The following is a 19,295-nucleotide window of genomic DNA, read 5'->3' on the forward strand; positions in this document are numbered from 1 at the left end:
GCACGTTCCATGGCACATTGGCAAGGAGGTATGTGAGAATAGGGGCGGAGCAACGGAGCCCAAACACCAGAAGAACAGGAAGAGAGGGGGAGTAGAGTTGATTCTATACGGTTCTCATTGAATGTTACATACTCGAGCTTTAAGCCATTTCCCATTTTTCTGGTTCACCTGCATTCAATGTCTGATTCAATCCATCTGTTGTGGTCACTCTGTTTTTACATGCCACCAGTGGTATGAGACAAAGTGAGTCTGATGTTACAGATGTGGATATGCAGCCCTGTAAATACAGTTTTTGCTTTCTAAAGGACAGAGAAATATCTGACCTCATGGCGCCCACAGAGAGATGCCCATAAGAACTGGCACCATTGGGGTTGCAGCGAGAGTTGACAAAGGCCACCAGGGAGTTAGGCGATGTCCGGATCACTGTCTGCAGGTCAACACTGGCATCAGAAAGAGGTGAGATGGACAGAGCTCTCTTTTTACTCAGCTTAAGCATGGAGCGAGGTGTGGAAAACCTGGAGCCTGGAGGGGAATATAAAGGAGCAACACAATGGAAGTTGTATCCTGCAATGATATTCAGTCTTTTCCATCTTACATCTTTAAAATTTAAGTAAAATAGAAGGGGATGTTAACTTACCATCCCCTGAGCCAATCTGATCAGAGCCAGGCTGAAACTGGCAGAAGTTGTGATGAGAGGGTGCCATGTTAGTCTGGTTACAGTAGGGGGTGCTGTTGCCACCTGTCAGACATACATGACAGAGAAATAAATCACTGCAAATAATTAAAGCAGGTATGTTGAGAAGAGTTTTGAGTTTATGAGTTGCATGTAAATCAGGAACTCAAATACCATAACATATAATATATACCTAATAATGTAATGTCCAGCTCTTTTGAGAATTGAAGCATAGGGAAAAACTGATAGGAGGCAAGTTTACACAACAGGATTTCAACATTATGCATCAACTCTTGCTGCTTGTTTTAAACACTTCAACAAACTCTGGACACGCACACAATATTATGTTAATTCTAGTAACAGTAAACAAATATCCTCTGTACCTTGTTTATTTAAATTTTCTATTCATTACATATTTGTTTGGTGTTTGTTTTCTGCCTGCTGTTCCTCTCAAGTAAACAGAGCAATTTAGATCTGTTTAAACTGCTGCAGAGAAGCAGAAACTTTATCTTAGCAGAACAACCAGCCTTCTGTTGACTGCCAAGCCAAACTGTTGTACAAATCTTTGAAGTCTCTGTTTCTTACTCAGTCTCTCAGGTGTCTTTAAATCCAAATCAGTAGCAGCTGTGAGATTAAGGAGATGTAAAAGATACTCTGACTCACCCTCTGTGGGCGGCATGCCCCTTTGGCCCATCATACCGTGTGGCAGTGGAGCCTGAGGGGGCCTCATATATTGATCCATGCAGTGGCCCATCCCCTGTCCTGGTCCTGATCCATGAGTCATACTTGGAGTCATGGGATTATACATGGCACGGCAGTCCTGGGGTGGGCCATTGAGGAGCGGGGCACGCAGCGAGGAGACATCACTGTAGGGAGACTGGTCTGATGGGACTAGGCTGCAAATATAAAAGAAAAATAGCCTTAAATATTAGAGGCACAACATGATCACTGCAAAGGGCCTGTAGATAGTTTTTAAAAAATAGTGTAATGTTGCATATTGATTTATTTTGTTGTTTTTGAGTCCCAGTAAGTGAGAAGAAAGTGCTGAGGCTTAAAAATATTAAGATTACAGTTCAGCTGAAGGAAATTAATTCTAGGAGAAAAAGAAGCCATCTCTGTGTTCATAACTTGTGATGTCTTATTAAGACCACTAGATGGCGTATGGCCCTCATGTCAGTCCACACTGTGGAAATTCACTCATCTGGGTTTTCCCCTTCCAACCAAGAGAGGAGCAGCTTCATTGGAACTTTCCAGCCTTCATGAATTTCAGTGTTTTCTCTGACCTTTCTTCAGTCCCACTGGTTAGTTCAAATCTCTCTCTGCTCTTCTTTTTCTCTCTGTCCCTCTCGCCCCTCTCCTATAGGGCCAACCTTCATCTACCCACCTTCTCCTAAGTCGCCCTTTCAGTTCTTTATTTCTTTCACCACAACGTGTATTCCACACAGGAGCTTAATCTGTCCTCTCTAATCCACTGTGCTGGTTCCCCCCAAATCTACCTCCCTCCCATTCTCACTCCTTTCTCCCTTTCTCTTCTCCCATTCATCCCTTCTGTTCTCCCTTTCTCCTTCTGTCCCCCTCTCCCTCTAACCCCTCTGTCCTCTCTGTCACTTTCTATCTCCTCTTCCCTTCTCTTCCTCCACCTCCTCCTCTTGCTCCTCTGTCTCTCTCAGTTCTGTCCAGCCACCTTTCTCTCCATCTCTCTCTGTTTCTCCCTCGCTCTGGGTAACCTGAGCGGGGCGCGAGGCAGTCATGCAGAGCGCAGCGGGGCCTGGTCAGCCTGTAATTAGCAGCTGTCAGAGAGAGGCCGAGTCCACCCGCAACCTGGGTGGCATGAGGAAAGGAGGGAGGGAGAGGGGGGAGGAGTGAGGGGCTGAGCTAGCGCTGTGCCCGTAACAATTGCAGCGAGACCTGGGCTTCTGTAATCTTTGAATTTTTGTGTGATTTTAAGTTGTCAAAATATCTTAACCTTTAAAGATCAGTTTGATAGGCTCTTCCTAGAGACAAACTGCAATGATTTGTGTATTTTTTGCTCATAAAATGACCTCTTAGAATAAAAGACATAAAGGTGAAGAGAAGCGGTAGTTGTAACACAGATAAAGGACGGAAAAAATCCACATAATACTATTCCAAATCTCAGGAATAAGGATGTTTTTCTTTCTTTGTGAAACTATGCCTAACCAAAACTTCTAATTTACTGACACAGCACAGCACTTGTCAAGTAAATTTGGGATAAGATGCTACATCTTGGAAAAAACAGTCCGCTCAAAAGACAGTGCTAACCTCCAAGAAGTGTTGTCTTTTTTGATGGTGTATTTTACGTTACAGGTAGGTGCAAACATCATATTCAAGACCAACTTATTTAGCAGTGCAACAGAAGCACTGAGGAAAAGACTGTTAGGATGATTAGTCCTCCATAGGCGGCCCTGATTCAAGGCTGATCTGTAGCTCCTTTAACTCATGTCACTCATTCTACACTCTCTCTCCTAGATTTTTTTTCTCTATCCCATGTCCTGCCTGGTTAACCAGACTTTTTTCCTTTTAAAATTTATTTTGGGCTTTTTATACCTTTATTTAGTGAGGAAGACAGTGGATAGAGTCAGAAACAGGGCTCAGAAAGCAGGGAATGACATGCAGGAAGTGAACCACAGGCTGGACCCAAACCCAGGATGCCCACATACCTAGGGTGCAATCTAACTGCTTGCTCATCTGCGGCCCATTAACCTAAAACTCCCACTATTCTGCTGTCCCAATATTTTTGCACAGGGTTTGTTATCTGTCATACATTTATTTTGGGTGTTTTTAGACACATCATATTGGATCATCAAGACATAATCTTGTGATACAAATGTCATTTCTTTTTTGCATTTTAATTTTAATTTTTTATTTATTTGCACACATATAGGATTACATAAAATCGAATAAGAAAAAAACCTATCCAAAAATGTGTCAGGAGAGGTCTAGAAGCCATAAGGGTTATGCAAAGGACCTCACCTTTCTCTAAGACAAAAAGAAAACAATCAGAATTTCAGTGAGAACACAAACTAATGCAAGCATACTCCTACATATGTTCATCCATGTGTAGAAAGAAAATACAAATAGACAATAAGCAAACATAAACAAACAAATTCAACAAACAAATAGAAATATAGAAGCTATAAAAGAGTTGACAAAATTTGACAAAAATTCTTTTTTGCATGAACACAGAAGCATAATTGATTACATACTTTGCCTGATATAGTGCATTATTACACCTGCAAAATGTAAAACTTTGGAACTTGTATTAGAAAATAATTGACTTCAGGTGTTTTTTCATGTTCTTATGTATAAACACTAAAGTACTTCTGCAAGTCACAGGCAGGGCATGTTGGCTCAAAACGTCACTTGTTGCTAAATAAATCCTTTAAGTAGAGCTTCTTGTTTGGATCTTCATGGCTTTTTAATACTTTGAATATTTGAACATTTGCCATCACTCTTGGTCATAGTTTAAGACATCTTCATCTGGAATATTTGCTATTAGTAGATTCTTTGGAGTTCAGAATGTCAACATCACCTCTTTATAAACAGATCTCACAGTCCCCAGATAAAAACACGCTCTAGTAAGTGGCTGACGCTCAAAGTACCATGGGTCAGTGAATAACTATGAATCCAAACTATCCTTAAACGGTTTGTGTTGTTACTGTTCTTTTTTGTGTTTTTACTTGTTACCTCTGCCAAGAAGGTTATGTGATCGGCAGGGTTTTTTAGTTAGTTTGTTAGTTTGTTAGTAACATAACTCAAAAAGTTACAGATGGTTTTTGATGAAGTTTTCAGGAAATGTCAGAAATGGCGTAAGGAAGAACTGATTAGATTTTGGGAGTGATCCCGATTACCGACTGGATCCAGGAATTTTTTAAAGGATTCTATGCTATTGGGAGATAGGGCTGATGGCGCTGGTCTGTGCTCTCTGAGTGCTTTTCTAGTTTTGCAAATGTATTCTGTTTTGTTGTACTCTAAACATTATTGAAAATTGGGCTTTAAATATTAAAATCTTTGGGATTCAGATAAAGACTGAAGGAATAAATATTGGTATTGGCCTCAAAAATGTAGCATTAGTCAGGTTTATCAGGATGCTCCCCTTAAGAAACATATAAAGATATGGCATTTAAGTTTAGTTTTTGTTCTCGAAGCTAAGAGTGACCAGCCTTGTTCTTAACTCTGCCTATACTTAACATTTAGACACAAGAGTGCTTCTCATGTGACTTCTCCTAAATATATTATATTTCCCAAAATGTTTAATAATATTCATTCATACAGAATCTTCTAAACAATAGAGTTATAAATGCAACCACAGATAATAATAATGGATGTAGAACATGCTTGCTGCTGTCTTACCCTCTGGAGGGCTGGCTGGGGGAGGTCTCATAGTGATACAGCCCCTGGTGTGGCTGCATGTCCACTGGCATTGGAGCTTTGAGGCCTGCTGCTCCCCTTACACCCTGGACCTGAAACACAAAGACAAGGACACGGGTTAGGGTGAAGAGAGGACAACCAAACAAACCCAACCAAATGAAACTAAAGTAAATGAGAAAGAAAAGGCAAATAGACCAAAACAATTGCGGTTGAGAGGAGAAAAAGAATATGTAGGATGTTAATAACAGACAAAACCAACCCAAGCTAAACAGTTTAAGGGGGACATGAGTTCAATGAGAAGACTGAGTCATACTTATTTTTAACCGAGAAGGTACAAGTCCATAAATTATATGGAGGAAGCAATGTAAAAACTGAAGAAGAAAATGTCCAACACACTGCAAAAACACAGTGAAGTGAAATACAGTGTTGGAAATCAGATAAAGTTATCTTTTTTTTTTTTTACTTTGAGTTTAGTGAAATCCAGATGTCATGCAAGTATTAAAAACCCTCAATGTTAAATAAGCTATCAAGGAAAAAGCAGATTTACATTAGTAGATAGTAAAAGAGGTGGTATATCTCTTAATACAAGAATGGAATCAAGGAACAAAAATCAGCAACCCTGAAAATGTGAAATCACATACAATGGAAAGAACACAGAATGAGGCTTAAACATCCCAAAAGCAAGGTGAATAAGGTGAATATTTCACTTCTTTTCAAAATGCATGTAAACGTGCTGATTGACCTTCCTTAAAAGTCACAGACTGCTGCTGTCATGTTTGAATATTTTTTAATTAAAGCTGTACTTAGAGCCACAAGTTGATAAGATTGCTTCAGTTAACATAAATCCTTCTTTATGCTCCTTGAACTGGTGTATGAAGTAGAGGGAGAATCTGCACCATTGCTTAGTAATAGGACTTGAAAATGTTCTTTACACTAAAAGAAGCAGGTCATGTGACGTTACTGATGCGCCCTGACTCAGACTGAAGATTAGACAAAACCCCTGTGACACAAACAGTGGGCTTGGCTGTAATCTCTCTTTTCTAAACAGAGCCTTGCACCTCAAATGCTGATGACAGACGCCAAAAACCTGCCACACCTTCCAATTCTAAAAAGTAGCAGCCAACACAGAAGAGACGTAAAGAAGAAGAAAGTCTGGATTTTGCCTCAAAGCTTTGTAGACAAAAAGTTTTTTGAGATAAATGAAAGTAGAACAAAGCAAGCATTTGTGTGAAACTGATTTTGGGATGGTGTCTTTCAGTAGGGGTAAGGTAATTCTAGCTGACAGACCTTGGAAATGAGCACCTGCTCATTACATGCAACCACATCAGTGCAGGTACTAATAGTCAGGACTTACATGGTTACATGAGTAATTAGGACCAAAAAAAAGACTGTACAAGCTGGTGGTGTATAACTTTAAATGGAGAAAAGACAAATATGTGTTTGAACAAGTCTTCATGTATCATGAACAATGAAATATACATTTTTAACCAACAGTTATACAATGGAACAATCATTTAGATGCCTACATAGTCTTATATCATTCTTGTGAAGCATTAAAGTTGACTTTTTATGTTATTAGATAAGATGAAAAAATGATACAATCTCTGTAATTAGTCTATGTTTAAGACAGAGGTTTCGCTTACAATTGCACAATATGTCGCTAATGTACTTGTTCAAATTGGACAGTTTGCAGTAGGTTGCCTGCAGTTTAGGGGTATTTAAAACAAGGAAACCTGCAAATTTGGGTGCCTTAGACTTATATTTTAATAGCTGTGGTATCTAAATTGGTATCAGTATTGTTTTTTTTTTTTTTTTACAAGTATCATATTAAGGTGTACAGTGTAGGTATTCTGACAACCCTACTAAGCATAGACACAGAATTAGATAGAATTAAATACTTCATTATCCTAAATTTCCAAAAAGATAAGAGCATGTTATGAATTTTTCAATTTTAGTAATGTTTAACAATTAAAATCCACACAGCAAAGCAAAACCTAGATTTAATAAAACACCTGGTATGCCATAGAACTAAATATTTGTTCAAAGATGCATCTTTACATTGTGCAATAGCTTTTAGGCGTAACGAATGTGTCTTAATCAAAACTGTTAGACTTTAAATGTCCATCTTTGTGAAATCAGAATATGGCATTGCTTCCTTTCACGAGACCAAGTGTTTAAAGCAAGGAACGCTGCTGTCACTGCAGATGAGAGTCCTGTGGTTTGAGTGTAACAGGTTGCCCGGCCTGTTATGTAGTAGCACAAGTGTTAAAAGGGCAGCAGGGACCTATTTAAGCCCACAAGCAACCAGTGGGATTTGATACGCAAAGTTAGCGAGAAGCTAAATGATGTGGGCGGTCCAGGGGGCTAATTGCACACATTCAGCGCCAGCTTCAGATGTGTGTATGATAATTAGCCGGAAGTGCTAAATAGAGATCTCGCTGAGCGCCTCAGCTGTCCAAAACTAATAAATACCGAGAAGGGGGTCGCCAGACTGCCTGACACACCTGTCAGTCTCACCAGGGGGGAGCTTAATAATCCAGCGGCCACCATGTCTACAGAGACTGTAAGAGAGTGAGTGTGACTGAATACACCGACACAGTTTGTTCTGTGTAAGCCCAGGGGCAGGTGTGTATGAGACAAGTGTATTTGCTGTGTTTGTGTGTGAATAAGTCAGCGTGAGAGGGACGGTATTTGACATTATAAATGTGGGTTGATCTCAGAGTATGAGTGAATAATTTATGAGACCACCTGAGCATACGCAAGCTGGAATTTTTTGGAAAAAAATGTTTGCGAGTGTTTCTCCAGGGAGGGTGCCAGCAAGTGAGTGTGTGAGTGTTACTGTTATACCTCCATGCACACACACCCAAAAGTGTGTTATGTAATTAATCTGTGTGGTACATAGCTTAGGCAGTGGATTACTGTAAAGTATGTGCAAATGTAGGATAAGTCAACAGAATAAATGTTTGCTTTGGTCTTTTTAAATTTACATTCATAAAGTACATTTACACTGCAAATATGTAAAAAATGTTCTATCAACAAACTTAGGGAATGTTTATTATGGATTTATCTACAAAGTTCCAAAATACTGTTATCAATCAAAAACTATGCTAAACTCACTCTAAGAACATATTTTATTTGTTTCCATAAAAAATCTGCTCATAGTAGAGAAGGGCGTGAAGCAAAAGACTGAGGTTGGCAAAAGTTTCTAAGTTGCTAGAATATGTTAGCAACATATTTCTGCAGTGTACACACTGTGCAGGAATTTGCAGTTTTTGATCATCAAAACCAGAGACATCCCTAAAACTGGGTACCCAGAAATTGTGTTGTTCTGAAACAGGTTTCAGCATTGTTTGATGTTTGCTGGAATCAGATCAAAGTTAAGATTTCTGGTATTAAGACAAACCTACTCATTTCTATATTACCCAAACCAAAGTCCCTGGCAGTGTTTCCTAAACCTCAGTGGATAAATCTAGTGTGAAGATCATGTCCTTTTTTTATTACCTGCAACTAAGACTGTTGCTGTACAGAAAAAACAGTGGCAGTGATCAGATGCATTTTCTCAGACCGAGGGTGTTTGGTAAAACAAACAGGCATGTTTTTTTTATGTATGTAGATATGAAGAACTTTCAACAACATGCACTTGTATAATGACAGAAAAAACAGCCAAAATGTCATGCAGCCTAGAATATTTTATCACCATTTAATTGTAGAAATATGGTCATTATACTCCTCTATAATTTAACATTTACCCATAAACATTGCTGCTTAGTGCTGTATTATTCGTATTCAGGAAAGCATGTATAAACATGAGTCTATGTAAGTGTACCTGTATGTATGGACACATGTACTTTGTGGAGTATGTAATAACATTAGTTGGATGATTCCATATGTGCACAGTGCTGACACAGGTGTCGTGGCATTGTACTATTTTAAGTCAATATTTTGTGAGAAACTCTCATGGAGTTTGTTCCCCGGTGTAATTTTGTGGTGCCGGGTTTGAGAGGGATGGGGCAGAGGCATATTAAAAACCCCAAGGCCATAAATCAGACGGCTAACTAAACAAGTCTACTCCACTGCGGCACAGAGAGCTGGGCAGGAACCAAGGAGCTGAGGATGAGGACAGGATGTCCAGCCACTCTCTAAACCCAAAACCTCTCCATTTAAACAGTCCATGTTCACAGTCCTGTAACATCACCAACTCATAGCCACACCTAAAAGAAAGGCATCTCTATATTCATCTCCAGTGTAACCTTTACAATAGATCTATCGAACATAGCCCAATACTATTTTCCAGCTAAACTCAGACTGTCTTTTTAAAGTCCTTATTTGATGATGAACTCAATTATAGGATGTTTCTAAACAAGCCAAAAGAGTTGTTTCTGTGGTTTAGCGTAACATTTTTCCATTCCAGTCTTACTCACCAAACCAACGTTGCTAACCACCAATGAAAAATAGTTTTGTATCTCTAATGAACCATTAATCTTACATAGTCAGGAGCCCAACCACTGCTCTGTAAAGAGAGACTATTCAGAAATTTTTATTACATCAACAGAGCTCACAGTCTTCTTCTTACGCATTCAAGGAATAAAATAATGTATTACTTAATTTGATACACTCAGCAGCTTTGCTGCTACAGACTCACTGGGTCTGACCAGAACGTTTCAGTACCTAAGAAAGTAAAAGCCAGTATGCATTATTAAATTTATTAACTAAATGTTCTGGTAAATTTTATCACAAATTGTCATTCAGTGACTGAACTAAAAAGTTAAAATGTAAATTTATTTTCCTCAGCATTATACAGCTGTTAGACCTCATGGCATTATGTTACCCCCTATTTTATTTTACTACATTTTTCCAAATACTCAATTTAAATTACTGAACTCTTCCAGATGATATGAAATATGAATAACCTTTTAAATATGATATTTTTCTATGAATTAAACTTGCAAAAGTATTTAAATCAGTTGTAATAAGATCCATCTTTACATTTATTTATTTAGATTTATTTAACTCACTGAGATTACAAATCTCATTTACAAGAGTGTCCTGTCCAAGACAAGCAAAAGCTCATTCAGAGAGTTACAAACATGAAACATTAAACATAAAAATACTACAAAGCACAGATCAACCAATCCTGAGTCACAGACCAGAAAGTCATCAGTCGAAACTACATCCTGATACATCTTCCTCCAATGCCTTCAATCTACCTATAAACACTTTAAAGAAACCAGCTCCCTAAGACATACATTTTCCTGCAGGAGATCCCAGGCTACAGGAGCAGCATACCTGAAACTCTATTCACCCATCTCAAGATGGATTCTGGGCACAGAGAGCAAAATTAAATCCTGTGACTGAGTCCCGGAGCGAAGACTGTAGCTTCCAGAACTTTTTACATGAATAAAAATTACATGCATGCAATATACATGGAAGCACCACTTGTTATAATAAAGCTATCATTTCTCAGATTCTGCATTGCACTGATTTTCCTTTATATAATATTTACTTTTAATAACAAAAGCACTTTTATTTCTCATAATATAGAGTGTTTCCCTTGTCTTCCATCATTATAAAATTGTCTGTGGTGGCAACTGTGCCTTTACCATAATGTCTGTAATAGAGAGGACATCTCAGATGCTCAAATGCAGTGTAAAAGTAGCAGAAGTAGAGCAAAGTCCTTAAATTAGTATGCTGACTATTATACCATGGACATAAACTGCCAGTCTAAGCAGGCACATCTGGGATGTAGTGGCAGAACCTGTATATTAAAATATAACATGGTGTTATTTCTTTGGAATTACTTTTGTGATTTAAATGTCTTAATCTTATTTTTTCCAGTGAGATTTCTTGAATTTGACAGAGATGTGTGAATACTTCATCAAATCTATAACACCTAGTTAGTGTTATTACTTTTTTATATCCTCTTTTGTGGATTTGCTTATTCATGTGGCAGTACACATGGTTGGATATAACACTGAAAGAACAGGAGTTACGTAAATGCAAGGTCAAGAAATTTGGCTTCAAGTTGAAAAATACAGAGAAGGGGTGGCAGGTGCAACAGAACAACTTTGAGTCAACATAGTCAACATATGCAAAAACAGATTTAAACACTGGACAATGGAATCAAAGCCACATGAAATCCAAAAAGTGTCAGTGTTTTGTAATAATGGTGTTACTTTAGATTTAATTGGTTCTTAAAAAGGTCTTTAAAGATCCTATATGTAATTTTAGAAAGTGAACAGCAACCCTGCTTGTTGTGTTTTCTGATGAACAGAAGATATAATGTTTACTGTTACTCATCAAATCATCAGGTTCCCAAGTTTTGTAGCCTAGTCTTTGCAGAGCTTTATTGCATAGGAGTGCCTTTTTTCTTCATGGTCTTTGGTTCACATTTATCCCCCAAACTTCAGTTCTCAGGTGATAGTTTGTATTTGTGCCACACAAAGAGGAACACTGAAGGCTTTTTACCGTTTGGCCATTTGTGACATTCCCATAAGTGTCACTCCTCCTCCTCCTCCTAAGGAAGTGTCCCAAGAGGACAGACATTTCCACAGGTCACTGGCCGTGTCAGACAAAAGGCCAGATTCGGGCCCTGTTCCACTCAGCTTCTTCACTCCTCCAACTCATGGGTGTAACACTAAACTGGGGCTCACACATAACCCCCCTGTGTCCTCACCAGCCAATATAGAAAGAGGCTTTTAATGGCAGACCCTCTCCTCTTAACCTCATTTTTCCTCTCTTCTCTGATGGGAATGTGAGTGTTTGCTCTCTTTTGCTGGATAATCTATTACAAAGACAACATAAAACAGCCTAAACAAAACTGAACACACAACTTTGGAGCATGTCCTGCCGTGTAAATACTCATTTGCTCTCTCTCTGTCTCCTCTACTCCCTCATTCTCCTCTTCACTCTTTTTGCCTTTTCCTTCACTCTGAATCGCTATCTTAAACTATCTTCTGCTCTCCGTTTCTCGATCCTCTCCCCCGCTGCCTCCACCCTCTCCCTCATTCCCTCTCTCCCGGCTCATTCCTGCTCTTGCGACCTCTCCCTCGCCCCTCCCCCTCCTGGCGGAGCTGCAGTCGAGGTGGGTGTTCTCTGGCTGTTATGACTTGAGAGACGATAATGGCAGCTATAATGTAGCCAGCCGTTCCTGATGTGGCTGGGCTTGTGGGGGATTCTGTTGTGTTAGGGCTGGAGACCAAGCAAGCGAACAAGGGGGGGGGGGGCAAAGGCGGGGCCCCGGGCCCCTAGCCAACCACAGTCCAGATCCTACCTCATTTTGTTTTTCATTTTTTTCTCTTTGCTCTCTTTCCCTTCTCACCCACCAACTTTTTCTAGCCCCGTTGTTTTCCTTTGGTGGTAAACTTTGTTTTTAAATTCTGCCTTTGTTGTTGTAACCCCTCCACCCAACACAGACTCTACTCCCTCCATGTTTTCTGCCCCCACCCACCCACCATCCCCTGTGTTTTTTACCCCTTTTACCCAGACTCTGAGCATTCCTCACAGCTGCTGTAATGTGATGGGGGCCGATGGTGTGACCAACGAAAGGCCACAGGGCTGGAGACATCACTGTAATGTACAATAAGCCCTACTCACTGACCTGCTGCAGGGAAGATTAATGTCATATCTGCTCAAACAGTTACTTTGAGTTTTATTTGACCGGCTTTAAGTCCTGTTAAGCCCCAACTGACATTTCAAAGGTGGTGAACAAAAGTTAGCAGGTTGTAAACTTGGCTGTGAAATAATTGTAGATAATTTTGTTGTGTGTTTAGTTGACTAAAAGTCTGATGTTTTGATCAAACTGAAACACAGCAACCTGAAGACTCTGTAAGGTTAAAGTGGCATACAGAGATGCATAACCACATCCAGCACAGACATGTAGATGTTAACCAGCAAGGACTGAAAGCCGGCAGTGTTAGCACTCAGGGCACTCACATTGTTTACCTGCTCAGTTTGGACTGTCTTTGAGCATTTTCTTACCTTTAAACTAAATTAGTCTAGATTTTAGTTCCCTGTATCCTGAAAAATTCTCCAGCTGAGAACATCCCTAGGACTATTGACACTAAAATGCTGTGGTGTGTGGCTACCTATTAAGGCTTGCCACACACTATAGCATTTTAGACCAGATTTGCTTCCCCTGATGATCCTGGGGGCGCATCACAAGTGGAGGTTCATCGCAAATCAGTTTGAGTAATCCTAAAGTGTGGGGTGTCTGCACGATTATTCTACTGCTCCAAATCACATTGTAGCCTCTCAGACCCTGAATCTTAAAAAATTAAGCATGTTTGATATTTACAATTCTAGGTTGTGATGCCTCTGACAGAAAACCCACAACTAATGAAAGCAAGCAGACCGGGGCAGAATCACCAACCAGATTTTACATACTTTCACCACACACACAAACATTAACACAACTGTATGTTCATTCCAGCCAGGATTTCATCCTAGTTCTTTTCCTTGTTTTATGTTTTTTTGCTGCAACTGTGGTGCATGCCAGGACAGCCTGTTGTGGAGGGACAAGCAGAGGGTATCGACAGACATCCCTGCTTGTTTTTCATCTGAAGTCACGTGATCATGGGAGGTCGTTGGCAGGTGTGTGGTTTGAATGGTCCCACACTCTGGGTGAGTCATCTAGTGAGTGCGCTTAGAGGATCATAAGATGAAAAATCATTTAAAATGTACTCAAAATCATGTCTGTGGTCTCCAACTTTTTAAAGACATGTAAGAGTTGAAAATACGCTAGTGTGTAGCCAGCCTAAGAGATGAATGAAATAATGCTTGTTTACTGGCAATTTCAGGGAAACACTCAAGTACAGTAATACTATTCATCATAAAGCTTCAACTCCTCATTTTTACCATTTGAAACTTGAGGTCTGACATACAATCCAGTTTTTTCCCTACTTTTACCTTTGTTGCAACTTACATTTTATTTTCTTACATTTCTTATTGACTGACTTTTAATGTCAACGTTAACAGCAAGATTGAAGGTCAAGGATTTTATTGTCATCTAATGCAACATTTCTTATTCATTTTTCCGTCAAGGCACCCTTTAAATTTTTGAAAAATCTCAAATCACTCCAGCCAGAATGAAATGATAAAAAAACAAACATTTTACATCCTTATGACTGCTGAAGGGTTCATGTATTAATAGTCTCAACAAAGCAGATATCTGGCTTTAAATGTCAAGGTTAAGAGCAAGATGGAAAGTCAAGGACTTGAGTCATCACAAAAGGAAAACTATACCTTAAAGTCATCTAATACAATTTTTCCAAACCATCTTTCTTTTGAGGCACAATTACAATTTTTAAAAATCTCATTCCAGTCAAAATGTTATGCTAAAAATATTCTACAGTAAGATGAAAGTCTACACGCACATCCAAACCTAGGTGAGTAGGTGCTGCGCCGAAAAAGAGACACAGAACATAGAACATAGAATATAGAACACAAACAGAACAGAAAGACGTCTCGCACACTGCAGGGCTTAGTCTCTTTAGTCTGATGAAGAGCTACTCTGCTCGAAACGTCACGTTGGTGCAATAAATAATTATATTTTTGGAGCCCTGCAGTGTTCGAGACGTCTTTCTGTTCTATGAAAAATATTCTACATCCTTACGTCTGCTTAGGGATTCTTGTAGAAGTAGAATTGACAAATTAAATCTCTAAAGCACTATCTTGAATAATTAAAATGCTTTCATTTTCATGGAATGGTTGAATAGACCTTGTAGTTTGACATGTTTTGGCTCACCTGCAGAACTAAGATGAGCCTTTTCAATCACTGACCCAGATGCTGATGTGATTTCATGAAAAGCCATAAGAAAACCATAACCAGTGATCTACATATTTATGGTAATACTTGGTTGAATAAAGTCAACCCTGAAAATACCCGATGGCCCATTGAGAGAGACTGATCTACTAAACCAGACAGATGTGTGACAAAATGCAATGCAGAAAAAGTTCTTAAATGCTGGGTACTGTGAGCACAAACTGTATTGAAAGCGTAACACTTTACACTAAAAAACTGTGGCATTATGAGGGCCCCGTTTATTTAAATTTGTTTTTATATATTTGGTCATAATAGTATGCAGAAACTGCATGATTTCTTCAACAATGTAAAGAGATTAAATCACATTTTAAAGGATTTGTTTATTAGTGTGACATTAACCAAATAGTGTCAGGACTATGAGTCCAACCTTCAACCAGACAAGGACAGTATATGATGTATGCTCCCCTTGTTGAGACATAACCTAACATTTAATTTCTGACAATCTTACACTGACTTATTGTCCATGTTTAATCTACCTCACATATTTCTATCAATCTTGTGTGGACTGCAAACTTATCTGCTACTTTGTCATCCACTGTGTGAAGAATCCTTGAATCCCTAAATGAATGTTTACGAGTCTTGCAGTGTGGTTTAATACCATCAACACCATAACCAAGATTTTTTTAACCCTCTGAGTCACACCTCATGTATCCCTGTACTGTAAACTATGGGACTGAGGAAGCTGTGGTGGTGCTGATGTCTCACTGCTGGGGTTCTCACCTTGTCAGAATGGCAGAATGAAATGTTGATCCCTTGTTGCTACACAGCCAGAGTGACTGATGACAGACATCAGGGCGCTAGAGGGCTCGAGCATGGCGGCTTTAAACGACTACAAACAGTAGAAGCGGGAGCTGAGCTTTACTGAGCACGGCACATTGAGGAGTAGAGCAAATAAAGCAGCACCCGATAAGGCTTGAAGGAAGTTTTCTTTTGAATTTACACAAGTTTAGAGCTAAATTCATATTCTTCCGGAAGAAAAGTGAAAAGAAAGGAAACAAGATAAATACTAAGACAAAGAACTGATTTTGATGCTAAAGAGCCATAATTTTCTCAGGCTGCTTGTACAGCAACACACTGTCTTTGCTGCACTGTCATGATTACTGTTTTACCACTCGTGTAACCATTGGCTTGATCAGTCAGTGTCTTGATAGTGTTTGTTTTAGGATTAGGAGTGGTTCACCTCTACTTGTTCTCATTTGCCTGCACAAGCTCAGTTTTGTACCGCTGGCCACAGAAGAGCTTCTTATAGAGGAAGTTTAACGTTTGTCCATTCTGGGATTTCAACCAACAACTCAATGAAGAACTCTGACACTTTGCTACCAACACATTTGAGAGGATTTCTTTTCACATCAGCCTCCATGCTTCCATACTTAACTATTTCTTCACTCCTTCAGGATCCCGCTTTTTCTCTGTCCTCTCTGTAGGCCACCCACCCGCCACCCTGCACATACCTGTGGTTTCCTGTTCCCCACTCCTCTCCCCTCTCTCTCTCTCTCTCTCTCTCTTTACCTCCCCTCACCTTCTTCATTTCTCTGTCTACTGACTTACACCAACTCTTGTCTTGTCCTCCCCTTTGCTTCTACTACTTCTGCATGTCTGTGTATATCAGGTAGGCAATGCCCTAACCACAAATATTTCTTTGAACTCCTTCTAAGGAGCAGAAGTGGAGGAAACAGGGGGAAGGAAAAAAGAAGGAGAGAAGGATGGATGAATAAAGCAGATGAGGAGAGGTTGATTCACACAGCTGGCTTCCAGCTGTAGACCGAGGCAGAAATGTTCCATCTATAAACAAGTAGGAGCCCATCCCCCGTTTTTTAAAGGAAAAAAGAGGAGCTTTGTCACTGTAAATTGAGCTAAGCACTCCTCTTCACATTCACCAGCACTCCTTCATGTCAGACTTGTTGCTCTTTTCTCCCTATCCTCTCTGCAGCGCTACGTCATTTTTCCTCCTGCTTTTTGTCCACTCTAACGGTCTACACTGTCAGTATGGCAGTAAAAGTCTGAAGTCAAGGCCTTGTTAATCTTCCCCAGTCAATCAGCAGCAAACGGAAAACGTCCTCTGCAGAAATTCACAGGAGATGTCTGCTATACCACGGAACAAAAACCAGATAATAATCTGTTGGGTTTACAGAAAGACCGCAGTGATTATAAGAAAAATAATAATCCTAACAGTCCTGGGTGGGCAGGCGATATTTATAGCCGGCCTGCTGCTACTTATATTCCTGAGCTGTATAACACAGCTGGAAGTGAGAGAGGAGCGGTGGAAAACTTGCAAAGTGAAAGAGACAGAGGAGAGAGAGACACAGGGACTCCAGGGGATGGAGGGCAAGAGAGAGAGAGAGAGTGAGTGTGTGGGGGCGGACTCCTAACGCATGTGTTTGGCTCTGAGCGAGACAGACAAAGAAAGAGAGACACAGACAGAGTGAGCGCTACGTGAGGCCGTGTTTTTTATGTGTTTATGTGAGTGTTTGTGTTTGGTGTGTGGGAGAAACCGCTGTGCAGTCCCTCCAAACGACGACAGATGAGGCCTGCAGGCCAGCAGACGAACACAGTGACCACAGCTTTGAGAGACTCTCTCGCAGAAGAAATACAACACAGAGAACGCAACCATAAAATCAACTGAGGCAGAATCAATCAGAAAGACGTCAGGAAATTGTTGGTTGTTGGTTATTCATTTGTATGCTTTTGTTTCAAAATCTGGGAGGTCTTTGAGATCACAGAACACAAAGTATTGGAAGTTAGTAATGCAGATAGGGTACTATTGTGTAAATTCAAAGGGAGTTAATTGAAAGAAGAGAGATACTGTAAATGCTGTGGCAGGGAAGTAAACATGGTTTTGTCAGGAGACTAAGACAGATTTATAACAATGAGACAGGGGCAACTGTAGCTCCCTCTACAGGGACTTGGGTTGGTAACTTGAAGGTTGCCAGTTCAATTCCGGGTATGGACCCGGTATGGAGTATGTCTGTTTGCTAGAGATATGCTTGTTCAGTTCTTGAATAAATGCCCTTGAGCAACCCCAACCACTTGGACCCCAGTGTCTGTGCAGCCCCTTCACTCTGTCATCTCTCTATTAATGCATGCTTATACTTCCTGTTTGCGCCTTTGGGCCTATGTGTGTAAAGTATGTCTCAAAATAACAGAGTGGAAAATGGAATTCCCACTTGGATTAATAATGTATATGTGATTTAAAAGTAAAAAATAGCCCCATGGAGAGGGCAGATGTCTTTTATTCTGGGGCTGTTATTTGATGGGACGGTGGATAGAGGAGGAAATTAGGAAGAGAGAGAGTGCAGAATGACTTGCAGCCAAGGATCCACAGTAAGGACTTGAACCCCCATACATGGGGCACAACTGCCATGGACACCCTGATAAAGAATATTTTAATAGATTTTTACATGCCAAAACTGATAAATGTGCTCTATTGATAAACACAATATACAACAGGAGAGTGATATGTTGGAGATAAAAGCCACACAAAGTGTTAATGTAAGGTAGTGGTTACCAACCTTTTTCCCTCATTAAAGTTCTTAAACTTGGAAATTTTGAGTTTTTTCTCTCTTAAATTCTCAGCTCTCTAAACTCTGTTGTTGTCTGATGAAAATATGACTTTATAATCTCAACGAAACATTTTTTTTCTCTTAAAATTTAGATTTTTTTTTTTTTTTTTTTTGGCCGAACAATGAACAGATTCTTGTTTGTTTTTTTCATCTCTTAGGTTGGCCCTGATGCCGTTGTGTATAATGCTTCTAATTGGATTTTAAAAAATATGTATGTACATCAGAGCAGACAGGGTCTTTTTTGTGACCCTTTTTTGTGCCCCTCTAGTGTCCAGACCCCAGGTTGGGAACCACTGATGTAAGGTTTTGTGCTACTAACTGCTACCAGAAAATCTAGGACACACCTTTGTATTAAATCTCTGGTATGATGGGAAAGTGCTTTTCAAAGTTCATTCCCTAGATTTGCATGAAATCATCTCCATTTGTCGTGTTTTTTCAACTCTTTGGAGTTGTTTGTAGAAATCTGTCATGCATATGAGTATGTCAGACTTGACAGTCCATCGTAGTTGAAATGTTTTCCTTACTGTAAGAAGTGCCAAAGATGAAAATTGGTATGAAAGTTTGGATTGAGTTGTTGTGAAATCATATAACACAAGCAGCTGTGGGAGATTTTTACAGAGCTTATGAGGAATAATCTTATGAAGGACTAAATAAACTCAGTTAAATATATCAGACAAGGAATGAAAGGTCAGCTTTGGTTGATTTTTGGCAGTTTTTCATTATATATTTATATATATATAAGAAAACAAAGAATGGCTTCTGGTACCAAACAACAGCAAGTAAATTCTGCATTCATCTTTTACCTTTCAGAGCCATAGATCTCTCATACCGAGGTCACTGGAGTTGATCTCTT

At 39.6% G+C, this 19,295-nt stretch overlaps 1 protein-coding gene across 1 annotated transcript in view; it reads right to left on the reverse strand.

Annotated features, from left to right (window-relative positions):
* The window catches only part of gli1 (GLI family zinc finger 1), a 72,928-nt gene that overhangs the window by 9,480 nt on the left and 44,153 nt on the right, over positions 1–19,295 (reverse strand). The window contains exons 2-5 of the mRNA XM_041783199.1: positions 5,045–5,154; positions 1,337–1,569; positions 638–739; positions 324–522 (exon numbers count right to left, since the gene is read on the reverse strand). Coding sequence (XP_041639133.1) covers positions 324–522; positions 638–739; positions 1,337–1,569; positions 5,045–5,115 — 605 coding nt within the window. The 5' untranslated portion in view covers positions 5,116–5,154. The remainder of the gene's footprint in view (positions 1–323; positions 523–637; positions 740–1,336; positions 1,570–5,044; positions 5,155–19,295) is intronic.

The sequence above is a fragment of the Cheilinus undulatus genome, linkage group 3, assembly GCF_018320785.1.
Source record: "Cheilinus undulatus linkage group 3, ASM1832078v1, whole genome shotgun sequence".
In the NCBI taxonomy this organism is placed as follows: Eukaryota; Metazoa; Chordata; class Actinopteri; order Labriformes; family Labridae; genus Cheilinus; species Cheilinus undulatus.